This window comes from Orbicella franksi, chromosome 13, assembly GCF_964199315.1.
Source record: "Orbicella franksi chromosome 13, jaOrbFran1.1, whole genome shotgun sequence".
NCBI lineage: Eukaryota > Metazoa > Cnidaria > Anthozoa > Scleractinia > Merulinidae > Orbicella > Orbicella franksi.
In genome coordinates, this window is record NC_138157.1 from 17,377,497 (window position 1) to 17,396,688 (window position 19,192).

Consider the following 19,192-nt stretch of genomic DNA (forward strand, 5'->3'; position numbering starts at 1 on the left):
TGACATGTCATCGTACATGTCATCGCCAGACTTCTTCGGGTGGTTACCAAGCCTGCTTGGCAAGATGGCGACCGCCATGTGCAACGCGGCGAGGTACACATGCCATTAGGGACAGCGCGTCTCCCAACCCCAAAATGCTTTGGAAACGAAAGAATATCGAGGTCGAAATGTATTATGGACCAAAATATAACAAGACAGCGGTAACCTGGTCTCTAACATTAGTAGGCCTGGTTAATTTTATCATTTTTAGCGGGTAAGGTAAATCCTGAATAAAATTTTTCACTTGAATTGCTCCAAGCATTGTTCAATATTTATGTATAGAATGATCCTTGCAAAGTTGAGCCGTCGACAGCGCAAACCCAGTGCTTACAATACTGAGATGAGGTGGTTTTCGAAAGCTTTTCGCCAGCCCAAAACTCGGCGAGAAATCGATCGACAAATTCAAAGCCATGATCTGGGACAATCCTACTGACGATATGCTACCAAGTTATGGTAGGTTTTTTTTAAAGAAAATTAAGAAATGACTTCATGTGGAGTGATGTCGTGATGTGTAGGCTTATTTTTCCAGGTATATCCTGAACTAGTACTGGAACCGGCTAAAATATGCAATAAAGTTTATGTAATATAAAGATAAACAAAACGAAAATGTGTGCACGGGCCCGAAAAAGTAAAATGATGTAAAATAGAATATGGGATATGCTTATTTTGTAGCTGAAAAAATGCGATTAGGGTTCTAGACATGGTGTGGAAGGGTGGAAAGGGGGTGGGGAGGGGGGGGGGGGGGTTGGGTTGGGGGATGCCATCTCCAATACAGTATCACAGTTTTGTTGAATTAGAAAGCAGTGATGCTTAGAAATTTATAATCTTATATACATCTTTGTCCGCTAGCAGCCCACTCCAACTCTACTTTTTGAGGTCTATTACCCCACTCCCTTAGAAAATATTTAATAAAGCCAGATGAAAACTTATCATGTTGTTACTAATTAACAGGATTGACTGCAGATGAGCTTGCCTGTCTTGCTGCATCGGGAATGCAAGGCTGGGTCTATACTGATCACGTCACATGGGTTTTAAAACAGCTTAATGACATGCAAAATGATACCATGCTACTATGCCCAATGTCGTTGTTAATATCCACAACGAGATGATGAGGAAAGCTAAGTTACTTAACCCTGGACCATTAAAAAGGCTGGTTTTCACTCTGAATGTGGGACAAAGGAATGACAAAACTTTCATTGGCAACCCTCAAAATGGTGGTAATCATTGGGTACTGGTAGATGTTGAGCTGCGACCTTTCATGAAGATCATATACTGTAAGATGCTGGCTTGGCAACCTCCCCCAGACATCATTGATGTCATCAATGATTTTGCACGGTACATTCCAGAAGTTGGAACGCACAAAAAGAGTCATTTGGTGCTTGCCCACTCTCCCAGTGTGACTAATTGGCAGGGTCATGAATGTGACTGACGATGCCGTAACTATTCCCTGCAGAGTTGCACTGATATATGTGGTGTTATTACTCTGGTAAATGCAGCTGTGGTAGCCTTGCACAGCCCTCTTTTCTGATGGTTAACGGGTCCAGTGATCAAAGAATCGATCTTCTTGCAACACCTGACCCAATACTGGTTATATTTTGTGTCGCCCATGAGCAGAGACGAAGCCGTATTCTTGTCAGTGTGAAACAAATTTTTAGTTTGTTTATTGTGGAACTACCACAACTTCCACTGATGACCACTCCATCTTTCCCTCACCCCCATTAGTGGTCATTATATGGTTTTACACATTGTGCTGGCATTATTTTGAGCATAATAGCGAGGCAAAAGAATCTAGCATTATGCGGGAATAACAGTGACAAAAACTGGCTGATGTCTTTTGAGCATAATATATAGTGAGATTTTTTGATCATCAAGCATTTGCATAATGACAACAAATTTGAGCATTATGTGTAAAACCCTATTTCATGACCCATTTCCAGTACTATTCTGATATTTACAACACAACTTTGCAAACACAAAATCCTTTAACAACAGAAAGACAACAATGTTGGGAAGGAATACTCCTTCTAACATGAACCAAATACATTGCCCCATGAAAAATGCAGGACATGTGGTTAGTGAAGTACAAAGATAGAAGAGTGCTTTTAAAAACCTTTTGACCTAAGTTTTCATCTCTAAAATGGCCCTTGTGATATGATCAGTAGCAGGCTGTACATGTTTTCGTGACGATTTGAACAGCTAGAGATAACTGTGCAACCTGGCACTAGCCTTCTAGCAGGCTACTGCCATATTGGCTTATGATATTGGCTTATGATATTGGCTTATGTTATCCACAGGTCTTTAGCTTCTTCATTGTGAAGAACATCATCATAATTTACTTCTATCAAAATGAAAAAGATCACCAGGGATAATGAAAACCTGGATCTACAGGTCCCTTGGCAAAATTGTTTGTTTGATGCTGTGCTAAATAGAGAAGATGATATCATTATTTAGAGCATTTAGAGCAGGAAACATTTTCACACTAGGAAATATATAAAATCATTACAGGTCAGACTAGTGAAATTTTAAAAGCTGATTCTAACTGTTTCTGGACAACCTATATGGAACATGCCAGGTCTCTTTCAATTGAAATCATTTTGTTATTAGCAAAAAAAGGACAGAGCAGTCATTCAAGACTATTCCAGCAGCTTGTATTAATAATAATATTGGACCATGTTTTTGATGTTCTGTTAAATAGAACAGGGATAAGCATGTGAAATCATTATTGGCATGAGGTGAAACTAGTCTTGTGTTTCACACATTTAATTTCAGTGAGCTATCACAATACTGGGCATTGTGCTTTGCATAAATATTTGATCAATCAGCTCATTTCCATAGGATTTTTATCAACTTGATCCCCACCACAGATATATGCTTGTACATGTACATGTAAGTTCTGAACGGCACAGTGCGAACTATATTGATTTTGCAACAAGTTTACTATTAATTTAATATTTTTTTGCCATACATGGCTCGAGTAACATTCTAAGGAAAATTGGACTCTGAGTACATGTCTGACATCTATTGTCATTTCAATATTGTCTTATAGTTATTTCATATTGTTCTAGAGTTTTTACTGCTTTTAAGCAACAAATCTGAAACAAACATTACATGCAGAAACAAAAAAAACAGATAAATATTATTATATATTATATTATATATTTTCAGGCTTTCAATGTTGGTATGTGTGTGGAATTATAATGGGATTACGGTATGAAGTTCTGTATTACTGCATTAAATACACGACAAGCCGTTACGATTATTGTTAATCAAATTAAAGAAACTACATATAATTTCTACATACACAACACAAGCTAAGGTTCGTTTACTGGTAACAAATAGGTCAATGAATTGCAAGATAATGAATACCGTGGTGCACAACTGATCTGATGAGCAAAAATTTCTGTGACTGAGACGTTCGAGGGATAATTCGTGTTTCCTTTCAGAAATATTTCGAGAAAACGTGGGCTGGTGGTCGCTAACTGCGTTTTAAAGCTGAAATCAACCAGGCGTTTCAAGTGTTAGAGACCAGGCTCCCACTATCTGATTATATTTTGGCCCACAATACATTTCGATCCCGATATTCTTTCGTTCCCGATGCATTTTGGGGTTGGGAGACGCGCTGTCCCTAATGGCATGTGCGAGGTACGTTCTGATCAGAAAGTTTAATTTCGAGGGGGCGAAAAAACGATTATTTCATTCATTTGGAATCAAGGATGCCTTAGTGAAGAGGCTGGCTAACTTACGAATCGAAAAACCGACAGCAATTCAAGAAAAGGTAAGTTATGTCTAAAACACGTGTTGCATCCGGTTGTATGCACACTTGTCATAATGATTTGAGATTCGAACAAGGCGTCACAAAACCAAAACTTTTTGCGTTACAACAAAGTGTAAAAATCATTGCTCAAGGTGTCACAAATTATCACAAGGTTGTATCAACATAGCCTTGCACTATATATATATCATTACATATATAGACATTAGTTTTAACTTACATGTACAGTGCAGCTCAGATATATCCGAACCAAAATATACGCGTAATTCGCGTCAGTCCAGTACGCGTATACGCGTATGGATATACGCACATACGCGTATGGATATACGCACATACGCGTATGCATATACGCACATACGCGTATGCATATACGCACATACGCGTATGCATATACGCACATACGCGTATACAATATATACGCGTATGTCTGATTAGTATGTATGAGCTAACCTATTGTTTTTTCTTTTCTTAACAAGTCATTGTTGTTTTCAATGGCTTGACTGCTTGCCACAGAGCGAGAAAGAGTTTTCTTTATTTTGAATACGCGTATACTGTATACGCGTGTATGCCTTCAGACTAGAGTTATTAGCAAAATGTTGGCTGAAACTAACATTTTGCAATTGGGCACTTGACAGAAAATTAACTGACTGAATATAATTAAAAGAGAGAGTATTTTGCCGTTAAATCAAAAATTTACTCCTTTTTTTGTCAAATAGAACCTACACGCTTCAACAATCCATCTTCATGGAGCAAACACAACCGAATGAACTTTTTTTCGACACAAAGTAAACACGGTCCAAGCAAGCGCGCGACTTGGAAACGTGTGCCGAAACACAGAACTTTTCCTTGCAGAAAATTACAAATAACAAAATGTGAGCGGCGCTCCATAGAAACTTCAGTAAATAATTCTTTCGTTGTGGAAAGAGTATTTTACCATTTGCAATGGTTTGTGTCAGATATAACCAGAGATATTCTTTTCTCGACAAGGTCTTCGGAACGCTTCAAACAATAAACATTCTCGCAAGCGACTTGCCGACGCATGCCGAAACACAGAACTTTTCCTCGAAGAAAAAATAACTAAACGTGAGCAACGTGCCAGTGAAACTTTGATAAACAATTATTTAGCTGAAGAAAGAGCATTTTACCGTTTGAATGAACGATTTGTGTCAAATATAATCAGAGATATAATTTTTTCGACAAGGTCTTCGGAACGCTTCAAACGATAACCATCTCGCAAGCAACTTGCCGATGCATGCCTAAACACAGAACTTTTCCTTGAAGAAAAAAATAACTAAACGTGAGCAGCGCGCCATAGAAACTTTGATAAACTAATATTTAGCTAAAGAAAGAGCATTTTACCGTTTGAATGAACGATTTGTGTCAAATAAAACCGGAGATGTCATTTTTTCAACGAAGATCTTCAGAACGGTTCAGACAATAAACACTTTCCAAATGACTTGCCGGCGCGTGCTGAAACACAGAACTTTTCCTTGAAGAAAAAATAACTAAATGTGAGCGGTGCACCATAGAAGCTTTAATAAACAATTTTTTCGTCAAGGAAAGATTATTTTACCATTTGCATGAATGATCTGTGTCAAATATAACCAGAGATATCATTTTTTCGACAAGGATCTTCAGAACGCTTAATTCAGACAAACATTTCGCAAACGACTTGCCGACACGTGCCGAAACACAGATCTTATCTTGTAAAAACATTAAGTTCACGTGTTAAAATAGGAAGTTCAAGCGCCGGTTTCAATTTTCTTCCCATGTTTGGTAACTTAAGATCAAGCAAGTGTTAATAAACGGTAGTTTGTCGGTGAATTTGTGAAGTGAATTGAAAACTCGAAATATGATAGCTTTCATTGATCGGCAGGACGTTTTAACAACATGCAAATTTCGCTTTGAAGCCTTTTTCATTCCCAGAAATGTAATGTCCTTTGTTTAACAAACACTGCTTCACATAAAGAAACTTGTGGGAATGCATGACAAAGAGACATATATGCCCGTATATACATGCATATGTGCGCGTATATACGCGTATATGTGCATGTATTAACATACGTGTATACGCAAAATACGCTCATATAATACGCGTATGCGTAGTTCGCATCTATCTGAGCTGCAGTGTAACCTTGTCTGTTATATACCCTTGTATATATTTTTTACAAGTGACATTTTTTTTTTTATCGTTTCTTACCTTTATTGACAATTACATGTACATGTACAAAAAAACTGTTTAGTACAACTTCCTAATAAATTTACAACAATGAAATTTTTACCATTCTTTCTCCTACATTACATTTTATTTGTAGCTGTTTTGTAGCCGGCAGGTATATTTTGCAGGTTGCAGGTTGCAGGTTGAAATTTAATTATAACTGGAAAACCGCTGGCACTAAAAATAATTAATAACCTATATACTCATCAGGGGTTCTTACATAAAGTAATTTGCCTCTTTCACATATTGAAAACATGATCGATCCGCTATAAGTACTTATCGATTGACATGCTGAGACCAGTGAAATCTCTTCAAAGCCATCTGGATGGCTGCTGCACAGATATATGTTTCCATTGATTCCAGATTTGGCTCGGGTCTTCCCTCAACAACAGAAGATTGCCATCACAAATGAAGCAAATAAATTAAGAAATGAAATAATGTAAGATTTTAACCGATGAATATACTAACACAAGCTCAGTGTGCTTTCATTTTGGTACTCACAAGGAAGAAACCAAACTCAGCAGATATTTCAGATGATATTTCAGATGTTTCTTCAAAAGCAATAATTCATTGCAGGCTTAAAATCGTAGGAATATACTCTCCTCCCATCACTTCGGCCAGTTTGGCACTTAGGTGGAAGCCACCTTTCTGAGCGATTAGAAACAGCATCATGTAACAGTCACGGTAAGTCTACCACCTGTACGTTTCTTTTAAGTGCCAGCAGTTTTCCAGTTATAATTAACTTTCAACCAGCAACCTGCAACCTGCATCCCACAAAATATACCTGCTGTTTTGTAGTGGGGATTCGCTAGCCATCATCAGGTGGTATTCTATCTGGGGCCTTGCTGGACACAGTGGAGGCCCCGAGATACTGCGGGCACCCACCTTCCATTTAAGTGTGGCAGCTTCAAGTAGTTTATCTATGATGTGGAGATATCATTGTAATGTAGCTCATGATCATATGTAATATGAGTTGTACATGTAATCTGACATCTAAATCTGTTCAATTTTGTGATGGAAACCTGAGTAATAATTCTCTTTCTGAATATTAAAATTTTATCAACCTGTGTTATAGGCCCTAGGACCAGTACTTGAAGGGAAAAACACAGTAATCAATGCTGAAACAGGGAGTGGCAAAACACTTTGTAAGTGGACATTAGTGAGAATATGTTTTCTTACGGTGATGTTGTGTAAAATTAATATCTTTGACTTGTACAACTCATGTTGAAATCTCATATCTGATCATGTACACATGTAGTGAATTAAAGACGAAGGCTACTCTACAATCTTGTGAGATTAAACATAACATGGACAGCCAGTGAACTGATATACCTTTACTTGTACATATTTAGACTTAACACTGAACAGCCTGGAAAAGTGCCAGTATACTTCTTAAATTGTAGATCTTTAGGCAGGAGAGTATAATATTTTTAATTTCAGAAATCTATAAAACTTTTATCTACAAAGTCATGTATACATATATCAAGGAAAAGCCTGATTTAAACTCTTTTTAAAAGATGCTCTAACAAAAGCCTGATATGACTGCTTGTCATGTTTTTTGTGAGGATTGACGATGTTATTTATTAATTAGTTGCCTATTTTATTTAGTACTCTTGGTTTCCTCTGGCAAGTTTTAATGATACTTCTTTTTGTTCAGTACATGTACCTGTAAATGGTCAGACCACATGTACAGAGTTCCCATTAATGCACAGGTGTGCATGTTATATGCACAAAAAATGAAAAGGACGCACAGTTTTTTGGTAAAGTGCGTCCTACCCAAAAATCTCTGCGATCATCATGGTATGTACTTTGAGCTGCCATTTCCATTGTCAGTTGTCGGGTCATCTCTACGCAAAAGAGTTTATTTGATATTGTTAAGCCTTCAACATTGAGGAAACCTGAAAAATGGAAACCTGAAAGTGATACAGATCTGGGGCATGATGCCCAGGTGAAGAAACACAAATTTTGTCCGAAATGGCTGGAGGAGTTTCAATGGTTAAAATATGAATCGACCAAAAAACAAGTGCAAAGTTTGTCTCAGTGCTTATTGTGTGGCTGTAAACCTACATAAATCATCCTTCCTTTGCCTATAACTAAAAGTTAATACATTTTTAATAAATGTTTTTTTTATAAAATTTAATAAATTTTAGTAAGAAAAAAGAACCCCAACTATCTGGAACTGGGACTCCCAAGGACCCTTAACTATCAAAACTAGTGGGTACTCTGAATGTAGTTACTGGTAATCATCAAGTTTTTAAGTACATGTAAAAAGTACAGGATTTAACCACCAATATTACGATTTGAAAAGCTGACATTTCACTTGAAAGATGTAGCCCTTATCAGAGTAAAATATGCTGCTATTGCACTTCTGAAAGAAAGTAGTAAATTGCAATATTCAAGATTTGCCGCTTGCTGATTCAAGGTTAGTCTGTTGCATGTTCTTTCACTCTTGAATGAGACTAATTGAGGAAGATACTGTACTTCATTTGTTAATTTGGATGTTACAGTGTATCACACTGTGTTTGCTGTTCTCTGCATAACCTATTTGCTTAAATACCTTATAATTATTAATAATTATAGGTTATTTGCTTCCCATTGTCAATAAACTTCTTGTGGACAAGGAGGTACTTTCAAAGCCACCATATGCGCTTGTTCTTCTGCCCAGTATTGAACTGTGCCATCAGGTGAGTTCTAAACTGACAAAATTCACAGTAATTGCTTGAAGGTTTATTGGTTGCTCAGCCCAAAGGTTGGGAGGCGCAGTGGCCTCATGGTTAGTGTGCTCGTCTCCGGATTGAGCGGTCCGGGTTCGAGCCCTGGCCGGGGACATTGTGTTGTGTTCTTGGGCAAGACACTTTACTCTCACAGTGCCTCTAATCAAGGATTCAATTTTTTTTAAAAATTAAATCTGCATTCCAGATGCTTATTGAAGAACAATTGTTTAGAAGTGTAATTGTGTACATCTGCTAAGACGTCACTCAATTGAGACCAGTCATAAAATTTGATCTTACCCCGTTAATATGGCCACCCTGTTAATACAGCCACCCTGTTAATATGGCCACTCTGTTAATATGGCCAAATTTTCATGGCTCTTTGGTGACTTTATAAAGAGGGTTCCACTGTAATATTTATCATCAAGTCTCCGACTGGCACACTCACACACTTGCATTTCAGCGCTCATGGTTTTGAGAGGCTCAAACACTTTTAAATCATTTATTGTTCATGATAATCATAATTTTATGATTTTCTTTTTCATATAAAGGTTAAGTACATGTAGCGCTGCAATAGACGCACAAGAGCTTTTAGACTGTAGGTAAAAGAGATGCTATTGCTTATATGTGTAAGAAAATTGATTATTTTTCTTCATTTATTTATTCAGGTTGCCAATGTGTTTCAAAGTTTAACTGATGATACAATGCATCCATGCATTGTTCATAGAGATTCCAGGCTGCGAGTTAATCCCAAGTACCCCATTGTACTGGCCACGCCCAGTACCCTGTTCACTTACAGTCTCAAAACTCTTAACAATGTACAAGTGGTGGTTACTGATGAGGCAGATCTTGTGATAGCCAGTGGAGGAGATGACATCTGGGAAATTCTCAGCTTTTTTAAGGGTGTTGATAGCCTAAAGAAGCAAAGGAAACAGCAAAAGCATTCAGCGAGGCAGAAAGCTTTACAAGGACGAATTGATGCTACAGAACGGGGAAGTGATTCTATTGTGCCCAGGTCAAATGAAATTAGAACAAAAGGTTTGAACCATAGTGGTAAAAATGTGAGTATTCAGGCGGATGTTTTACCTTCACAAAGGCAGTTTGTGTTTGTGGCTGCAACTCTGCCTTCATGTGGTAAAAAAGCAGTTTACAATGTGCTGAGGAGATGGTTACCAGAAGCAGAATTCGTGTCCACTGAACTGGTACATCATACTGTGCCGACTGTGGATATCTTTTATGTCAAAGTACAAGAAGCTCTTAAACTGCCTGAGCTTCTGCGTTGCTTGAATTCTTTTGTTGGAATTATTAAATATCCACTGACTGGCATGGGAAAGAAAAGTAGTGATGAAGTGATGGTTGGAAATGAGGAAAATGTTGGTGCTAGTGCAAATAGGTCTTCAGATCAAGACGGGAATGCAGAAATGTTTTTCGCCAAAGAGAAACGTGACGTCTCGGCTACAGAGAAAGGACACTTTGTGGATGGAACACGTGAAGGTAAAAAAGAAACTTTTCTGGAACCGGTAGGTTTAATAAATCTCCGAGTGTTAGTATTTGTGAACACACCAAAAGCAGCCGAGGGAGCTTTTAACTTTCTCAGTGATACCACAGAGGAAGGAGAGGGTGACTCTATCCCTTGGGAACATGTTAGTCAGCATGACAAAATTATAACTACATGGCAAACTGTTCAGGATGAATTTGATGAAGATGGCACAGCTGCACATGAACACGTTGTGACTCATACTGGCTTGAAGGATATGTGGTTAGGGAGAGTTGGACGGATTCATGGCGATATCCCGCCTTCTGAAAGAATTGAAACTTTAAGAAAATTCACCTCGGGAGAATTGCGGGTCTTGATTTGCACTGATCTGGCCTCGAGAGGGCTAGATATCCGGGATGTAAGTCACGTGATTCAGTTGGACTTTGCCTCCAATGCAGCGCAAGTGCTGCATCGCACAGGACGGACAGCAAGGGCAGGCGCCTCAGGGAAAGGTAGGGAACTGAGATTCAAATTGCATTTGCCGTGTCTCCGCTTACAATGTATATAAAAGTGAGAATTATATGGTGCTGCGAAACAACGTAAATAGTTACATATAAGAGTTTGTATGCGAAGATAACGAACGTATTACCGGCTCTCTCAGTAGAAATACCGAGAAGCACGCAGTAAAGACGCCTTCCCTTGCTTGCCTTCAGTATTGCTTGTGTTTACATGAATATCGATAGACCTTAAACACTGCTAATTCACGAGGGAAGCAGGGGAAGGCGTTGTCATCGATTTTCTCTCATCATTATTTCATTGTTGCGCCCTTTTACCATATTACACCTGTAAGTCAAGAGAACACGCAAAATGTGAGCCCGTGTTGAAATGTAAACTAGAGTCGTATTTGTTTCTGTAACGCACCTTATGCTATCGGTACGATTTTCGGATGATGCAGGATGTATTTTAAAAACTACACGTAGAAGCAGAAATACTTGAAAATGACTTAATGATATCATAATAAATCCCTTATTCGATGGTTTAACATAGAACACGAATGGACCTTTTGCTCATTGCTCGTTTCACTATGCAACTCGCAAAATATCCGCTCGTATTATACGTTAAACCGTCAAATAAGGTTTATATATGTTTTATTATATGGCTGTGTCTTACAAAGACTGGGAACTACCGAATTCGCGAATTTGATTGGCTGATATCGATATTGACCGCGGTCTACATTTTCCCATCTAGACCGCCATCTAGACCGGTTTCATTTTTCGTTGAAAAAGTCGTAAACTAAAATACAAAAATGTTCACCATTTCCTTTTATTTTCTGCTCAATCATTTATGGAAGTGCCAAAAAGCCTGATGACAAAAAAAAAAGTAAAGGGGACGAGCAAATTTCGGCAGGTTTAGGTTAAACTCATTTCCGTTTGCAAGAAAAATGTCAGCAAACCGGTTACATTAAACAATTAAAGTTTTCTTCTTTGCCATACAATAAACATCTTATTAACCGAGCTACGTCGGTCTGTATGGGAGAATCTTGACCTCGGTCGTGTGTACAGACCTCACTGCGTTCGGTCTGTACTCACGAACTCGGTCAAGATTCTCCCATACAGCCTGGACCTCCTGCTCGGTTAATAAGAGGTAAATACTAGGTGGAACTTATCTTTGTGTCAAAGTGTGGCGTGACGACTCATGTAACGGCTGCGAAGGAGACTAGTACAAGTCCGTTTAAGTGTGGGCGAGGCCTTATATTTATGCTTTTGTACTGTCATACATGTACATGTATATTGACGCTTGCGCAATGAGGTTTAAGAGACCTATGCGTTAAAAGAACACAACCCAAAGGCGGCAAGAAATATAGTCAGAAACGTTGGTAGGGGAAACCTTTCTACTTTGTGTTTTTATCTTGTATAATACAAGATATGTTTTATAGGTGGAACAAATTCTGAATGAGACACAAAGAAGAAATTAATTTTTAATGCCGTCACTTACTTACCCTTCTTTAAACCCGGACACGCGGCGCGACATTACATACAGTAGTGCTCGCAATGGAATGGCTATGTTAAATCGTGCGTCCAAACCTGAAAGTGCTGTGCGTAATTTTCCACTCAATATTGCAGAAGAATCCCGCTCTGCTTTTGTCATGTTGCGAGCAACAATTTCAGGGCTGGGCACACGAGTGAATAATGTCCGGACCTTTCGTGTCCCTCGGTAAGTTTCAATTATATTGTAGTTAATTTTTTTCTATACTCTAAAACAGATCAGATCCAATTATTTTGCCAATCCTCAAGTGTCGTTTGTAATCTGAGTTAGATGTGTGTTTTATCCCTTTGCAGTAATAAATTTTGTTACAAAAGATGACGAAGATCTGGCGAGGGCTGTCCGAGCTTGTGAAGAATCTCCGAACAGTGATGGCTATCAAGCCACTTTCAGCCGAAACCGAATGTTTAGGAAACGTGTGAAAAATAGTACTATTCCTTTAGCTGACAAGCTGTAATGGGCTTGTTCCTGACAAGGGCTAGGGAAGGTCTGGTGGTCAGTCCTTGTCAACTCACTTGTGACCCTTATGTGCATGCGGCTGGCAAGATGATCTCCCAACAGCTCATGTTGTCTAGAGGAATATGTATTTTGTAGTTGGGGTCAAGTTTCCTCTGAATGTGTCCAAGAGGTGGCTGCTATTGTTAAGCAAATGTTGTACTGTAACACCTAATTTAATGTAAACTTGACTTTTCTTGTGAAATATCGGGACATAATCACGGGGATTCTTCTTCACGTTTTGTCAATACGGTGTTAAATTTGGGACAAAGTACCTGTCATACACGAAATGCTGCTAGAACACCAGGGATAAAGATCTTGTCAGTGAATTCTTGAAGGGACCGTTATTTGAGGTTTCATTTGATGTAAATGTGATGGGTTTTAACGTTTGGAAGTCATGTTCATATGACAGTGTCCCTATTACTGCTAATGAATGCCCTGTTTTATTAATTAATGGTTCTAGTTCAGGTTGGGCTGCTTCCTTTAATCAGCAGGCGTACTATGTACACTGTATCCGCCAAGGTGGGTGGGAACCTCTATGAGATATTTTGAAATCACGCAATTTGGCAACAATGTGGAGGACCATCAGAGTGCTCGATATGTAAATCTACATCCAGAGAGTACAAGCTCGTAACGTATCGATGGCTAAACTGCAAATAATTTCAACCGCATGCCCTAATATCGAAATATTTCTTGTCTCAGTTTTTTGTTATCAACACGCTCTACAATGGGTTTATTTCATTGCCAAGTCATTTATTTATGGTTACTTAGACAGCAGTAATCTGCTTTATCAGCAGCATCTTGCCAAAAGCGGCTAAAGCCCAAACTGAGATCCCTACTATCTTACAATGACCCTTAAGAGCTTATTTTGCTTTGCAGAGTTTCATAGTGTCTCTACTTAGTTTACTCCAAAACCGGACTTGGTATGTTATCTGCAGAATTTAAGCCTGTGGGGGTGGTACTTCCTCCACGTAGATCCGGGACACTGAGTTCCAACCAGTCCGTGCGTCAGCCGATCCAAAACCACAGTTACACAGTTACCTACCCAGAATCCCACAGTTACACAGTTACCTACCCAGAATCCCACGCGCACAGTGCCTTTGGCGACTTTCTCACACACCCCTTCAATATGGCGAGGGCGGTGCAAGTTCTTTTTGTGGCCATTCCCCTGTACCATATAGACCACGCCATCAATCGCCTCTGGAGCTGAGCACTCGGCTCCGTTGAAGGTAAAATACCATCGTCTGCAGCAGTCATGACAGTTATAGATGCGAAGGTTGCCATTCCAGTACACGCGCAGACCAGTTTTGTCTGACTTTTTATTGAAAAGACATTCCTATAAAGAAAATGATAGGAAGTTTTTATAAAAGATGTTATTTGTTTTTCTTTGTTTGAGACTGACAGGACAACTTCCATGAGGAAAGACGTCACCATTTAACTTGAATTATAAAGACTTACGGTTAAAATAACTATAGAAATGTACTGTTCACCTTGAGCAATCCAGTGTTCATGTCGTCGTTGACATTTTTCCAAACGCACTGTTTCCAGTTACTTGTTAGCGTCCCTGGAGGTCCCTGGGGTCCTGGAGGGCCTTGGCTTCCTGGTTTGCCATCATAGCCTCGCTCTCCACGCGGTCCTATGGGTCCTTGCGGGCCGAGCAATCCCGCGACTCCTGCTGGTCCCGCGGGACCAGCGCTCCCAGGGATACCTGGGATTCCTGGCGCGGCACAACAGCAACTTTTACCGCAAGTCTGTTCAATTTCCCTAAATGTAGATGACGATAGGCGCATTTGTTAACTCTGAAAATTTCTATTTTTTCATTTGCTTTTCGAATAAATTATCTTCACTTATCGTCCTTGACTACCCTCAGACTTCCAGAGTGAAATTTCGATTTGCAGAAATTTACTGAGGAGAGTCTGCCTTTTCATTAAATGTATTTGTGATCAAAAACTATTTTCGGTTTGGTTAAACGCATAAAATGATCAAAAAATTCGGGATACACCATTTAAATCAGATGCGAGTATTGTGGCAGAATCAATATTTTGAGGGTTTTTTCATAAATCAGTATTTCACGAATCGTCTGTGTTAGTCGTCGGTATTAATCGTCGTGCATATTCTTCACATAAATGCATGCTCATGAGTATTCCATCCCACGCGTTCCTTAAAAAGCAGTTATGCAAACTAGGCGTAATTGGTTTGGTTTTAGTTTTGCGACACACATTTGAAAGCCACTCTATTAATGCCGCCGCACACAAGCCGATGGTTTGTCGGCCGACAAAAAAATCTTCACTTGTCGGCTAGTGTGCGATGAATTCAGACAAGTCTGCGACAAGATCGGGGCTCGGCTCCAGGCCTCAACACGGTTAGTTGCGACAAAAAATCTACTAGTGTGCGGCAAGCTGATGGCCCGCCAAATGTTAACCCGATTTGACCCCGGCAAAATAATCTGCAGTTCTACAACAAAAAATCGGCAAGTGTACGGCAGCCTTAAGTTATTAAATGTAAAGAACTCACTTCGTCTTGATTTGCACCTGGACTTGATTTTTTTCCTGCTGTGGTACAGAAAGTGATCAGCGGTAAAAAGAGTAAACACAACATGGTGGGGAACATTTTCATATGTGACTGCGTCATCGTTGTCACTTGATCTGCGAGTATAAAAAATAGGGAATATACAAGTGTGTTGGTGGGTGTGTGCGGAAGTATGAAACGTTTCTTTGGATGATTAACTCGATATCTTTTTATGTTATACAAATAACACAGAATGAACAGATTTTGTTGATCCTTGAAAATTGTTTGAAGATGGTCTGTAGGCCAATCGAACGTTTCCGAAATAAATTCCGAAACTTTCCGAAGATATCCGGAAACTGCCGAACATTTTAGTAAGACATTCCCAAAGTTACGACTAGCAATGTCCAGTTTATGGAGGCGCGGTGGCCTCATGGCCAGTGCGCTCGTCCCCGGATCGAGCGGTACGGGTTCCAGCTCTGGCCGGGACACTGTGTTTTGTTCTTGGGTAAGACACTTAACTCTCACAGTGCCTCTCTCCACCCAGGAATATAAATGAGTACCGGCGAATTGTTGGGGAAACCTAACAAATTGCGGGGAAATGACCTGCGATGGACTAACATCCCATCCAGGGGGGAGAAGAAATACACCTAGCCGCTTCATGCTACAGAAACCGGGATAAGCTCCGGCAGCTATGAGCCAGTCGGCTCTAAGGCTTCACTTTTTTGGTAGGCCAGTCGAACGTTTCTGATCATTTTCCGAAACTTTCGAGGATATCCGGAAACTGCCGAAGATTTAAGAGACATTCCAAAATGTGGGTGTCTGGAAGACCCGAATAGCGAATAGTCGCGAATAGTCGCGAATAGCGAACAGGGAATAGTCCCGAATAGCGAATAGTGCGAATAGTCTCGAATAGTGCGAATAGTGGCGAACAGTCTCGAATAGTGGCGAATAGTGGCGAATAGTGGCAAATAGTGGCAAATCGTAGGAGATAGGGTACCCAGTATCGCGCAGTCAACCTCATAGCAACGTTGGATGAGATTTTCCCGCTATCAGGACAAAAGGTGTTTCTAAACGTAATTTCTTCTGTTTTAACCGCTGCAAAAGCGTAAATACGTCTTTATGAGGTTATCCTTGTGTTTTCTGTTTTCTTAATGTCGGTGATGGACAGCCCTAGCCTGAGTCCGAAGAAGAAAAGGTAATAAATTCACTGAAATTCTGTGGCTTATTTGGATAATTAGATTTAAAGCGGTGACTATTGACGACTATTCGTCGCTATTCGCCACTTTTCGCGACTGTTCACCACTATTCGCACTATTCGAGACTATTCGCACTATTCGGGACTATTCGCTATTCTCTATTCGCGACTATTCGCTATTCGCTCTTCGGGTTTTCCAGACACCCCAAAATGTTACGTCTAACAATTTTCAGTTTGTTCAATGCCTGAGAAGTTGGCAAATCGTTACTCCATCGTAAAACTGTCAGTGGAAAAAAACATCTACCCCACACTGAGTTTGTGTGATAAGATCAACCATGGTTCACATCAGATGATGTTCCGCTTATGACCTCGGTCCTTTATTTTGGTTTCGGCTTGCAGTGTAGAACAAGGACAATTGTGAGATTCGTTTCTTCTGAATGTTACTGTAGCTACTGTCGCTGCAAAGAAAGCTGAGCAATCCGACAGCAAGTTTCCACATGATAGCGGTATGCTACAGTACACAAAAAAGACCCGAAATGACCTGAATTAAACAACTACGTACTGCTCTATTCTTCATCTCAACGACTGGCCGTACTCTTGAAAGTGGTTTCCATATTGTGGCAACGATCGCTACGGTTTTCGAAGTAAAACTCTTCTTAAATACTTCTATATGCTACATACGTTTCCTTACTTGTAATCTTTATCTCATAGAGGGCCCCACTGAAAACCACATTATTGTGAAGTGGGCTCCCAGTTGAAATATCTTTGTTATTAAACTGAGGTCTGTCTCAGCGATAACAGAACTTAAGTCTACTTAGGTGATCGCTGTCCCAACGATCCCGACTGTTGAAGAGCTGTTTTCATATGATTGTAACGATCACTGAACTTTTCCTCAGCTATTAGCTTCACATGGAAACCAGCCTTCTGTGGTTGTTGTGTGGTCTTAGCTCTGTTGGTTTTGTTTTGTTCCACTCGCTCGAATGTAGTTTGAAAAGACGTTTTTTTGTGTTGAGTTTCCAGTGTTCAAACATTTACACTGTACCGCACAAAGTAATCCGACAGCCGAAGAATTGAGGTTAGCCATTATGTAGAAATAGTACAAAAACAAACAAAGTCATTGCATTTAAGTTCATCGATCAAGTACCTACGTACCTTGCTGCTGTGGTTGTTGAAGAAAATTGTCACAATTTGAAGTACGTTTTAGCTTTATATGTCTCTCAATTTTGCAAAAATTAGTGTCACATTACTGAACAAGTAATCTTATTTTTCTGCTCTGTTTTAATTGATTAATGAGGTACACGTTTAGACAGATTTGAAAGTTGACCACGTCCCCCAGAAGAATCAAAACAAAACAACAAAGAACAACTTTTCAAAATACCCTTCAGTTTTGAGGAAAAATATCTTGCACTCGCATGTTAAGCAAGAACAAGGGTGTAATATATCAAACACGGGAGACCGTGTTTTACCGCAACCCAAACTGCGAAAAGAAGGCCGAAAATACGGGAAGTTGATTGTCCTTAAAGTTGGTTAAAGTTCATGATTGTTTCTTTGTGATCGATGGATACGGCAGTTCATGTTTCAAACACGTCGATAAATTTGTACGTGCGCTTATTACCCAGCATAATCTCATAATGACTTCGAGGTCAGCAGATCTCACGAGTGGTCAGCTGCGTGCAATGTTGTTTGTATAAGGACTGCCACATGATTCATGCATGTGAAAAGCATTTCGATTCGTTAGCACCTAAAACCTCAGTTCAGTCTACTGAACCTGACTGACATTTACAAATGTATGCACTGATTTCTGCTAAAATAGAATTTAGTCACATACAGTGCAAGTGACTACATCTAGCAGCAAATCTAATACTAGCCTGTTCCAGGCTCTCGGTAGTTGGGGACGAGCGACAAAAGAGGGCGACCGAGAGAAAAACGAGGGAGGACGAAGGCGAGGAACGGCGAGAGAGCTTAGTCCCCCTCGTTTTTTTCTCACCCGCCCTCTTTTGTCACTCGTCCCCAACTACCGAGAGCCTTGAGCTTGTTACGTATTTTGTCAACCCCTTGATTGAATTCACGAATTAATTAATCTACATTTCTCAAAACTCAACAAATGTGCGGCAATCCACGCCCGCCCGACGTTTCTTCTGAACTTAAACGCAATACAAAATATCACGTGATCACAAAACATGATGGCAAGTCCAAAGTCCTTATGTAACGCCAAAACAAAAAACGTGACAAGTTGAAAAGTCCAAAAATATCCTCCACAGATACTTGTACAAATAAATAACAAAAATAAATAACTACCCAAATACCCAGCAAGTTGATAACTCAAAACTTTACAATTTAAGTGGGTGATTTTGAAAACAATTCAATCGGGTGATTTTGGAATGGCGACATTTCGTGATATAACATTCTCTGGATTATCCCTGCTGACAAGCAGGCAGGGTAATCCTAGAACTCGTTAACACAACAAAAACGTTACTTTAGCACGTGTACATTCCTTCTCTTTTTATCGACCCGTTCTTAAGGAAGCTAAGGGTTTTGGCTCAATCCTGTAGATCAGCGTTAGGCTATCCCTAACGCCAGGGTTATGTTTTGTCCATGGTTTCCATGCTTAATTGTACTGAAGATGTTCTTTTTTTAAACTCGTGAATACGAGTTTATAGCGGTTAGTAGAGATCACTCGCTCGCTCGATCGCTCGATTGGTCGATTCCTCTAAACATTCGGGAATTTCTAGGC

General features: G+C 39.7%; 2 protein-coding genes across 3 annotated transcripts; one reads left to right on the top strand and one right to left on the bottom strand.

Annotated features, from left to right (window-relative positions):
- Window positions 1–4: 4 nt before the first annotated feature.
- Window positions 5–13,603, top strand: LOC145466445 (uncharacterized). 2 transcript variants are annotated; one of them, XM_081450164.1, is made up of 6 exons: window positions 5–93; window positions 3,682–3,814; window positions 7,105–7,174; window positions 8,610–8,713; window positions 9,409–10,729; window positions 12,557–13,603. In XM_081450164.1, the coding sequence occupies exons 1-6, from the start codon at window positions 5–7 to the stop codon at window positions 12,715–12,717; spliced, it is 1,878 nt and encodes a 625-aa protein (XP_081306290.1). In that variant the 3' UTR covers window positions 12,718–13,603. The 2 variants fall into 2 exon arrangements, with proteins under 2 accessions (XP_081306290.1, XP_081306291.1); XM_081450165.1 differs by lacking the exons at window positions 5–93; window positions 7,105–7,174 and having other exon boundaries at window positions 3,781–3,814.
- LOC145466556 (collagen triple helix repeat-containing protein 1-like) lies at window positions 13,604–17,596 on the bottom strand. Its single transcript, XM_081450271.1, has 3 exons — window positions 14,246–17,596; window positions 13,820–14,091; window positions 13,604–13,784 (listed from the first exon to the last, which is right to left on the bottom strand). The coding sequence occupies exons 1-3, from the start codon at window positions 14,543–14,545 to the stop codon at window positions 13,697–13,699; spliced, it is 660 nt and encodes a 219-aa protein (XP_081306397.1). The 5' UTR covers window positions 14,546–17,596; the 3' UTR covers window positions 13,604–13,696.
- Between the last annotated feature and the right edge of the window lie 1,596 nt (window positions 17,597–19,192).

Excerpts from the sequence above, each read along its gene's own strand:
- LOC145466445 (XM_081450164.1), top strand. The coding sequence starts at position 5 with ATGTCATCGTACATGTCATCGCCAGACTTCTTCGGGTGGTTACCAAGC. Across the intron at positions 8,714-9,408 it reads GTATTGAACTGTGCCATCAG|GTTGCCAATGTGTTTCAAAG; the intron begins GTGAGTTCTAAA and ends TTATTTATTCAG. Across the intron at positions 10,730-12,556 it reads GGCAGGCGCCTCAGGGAAAG|TAATAAATTTTGTTACAAAA; the intron begins GTAGGGAACTGA and ends ATCCCTTTGCAG.
- LOC145466556 (XM_081450271.1), bottom strand. The coding sequence starts at position 14,545 with ATGCGCCTATCGTCATCTACATTTAGGGAAATTGAACAGACTTGCGGT. Across the intron at positions 14,092-14,245 it reads TGAACACTGGATTGCTCAAG|GAATGTCTTTTCAATAAAAA; the intron begins GTGAACAGTACA and ends TTTTCTTTATAG. Across the intron at positions 13,785-13,819 it reads GGATTCTGGGTAGGTAACTG|CTGTGGTTTTGGATCGGCTG; the intron begins TGTAACTGTGGG and ends GTAACTGTGTAA.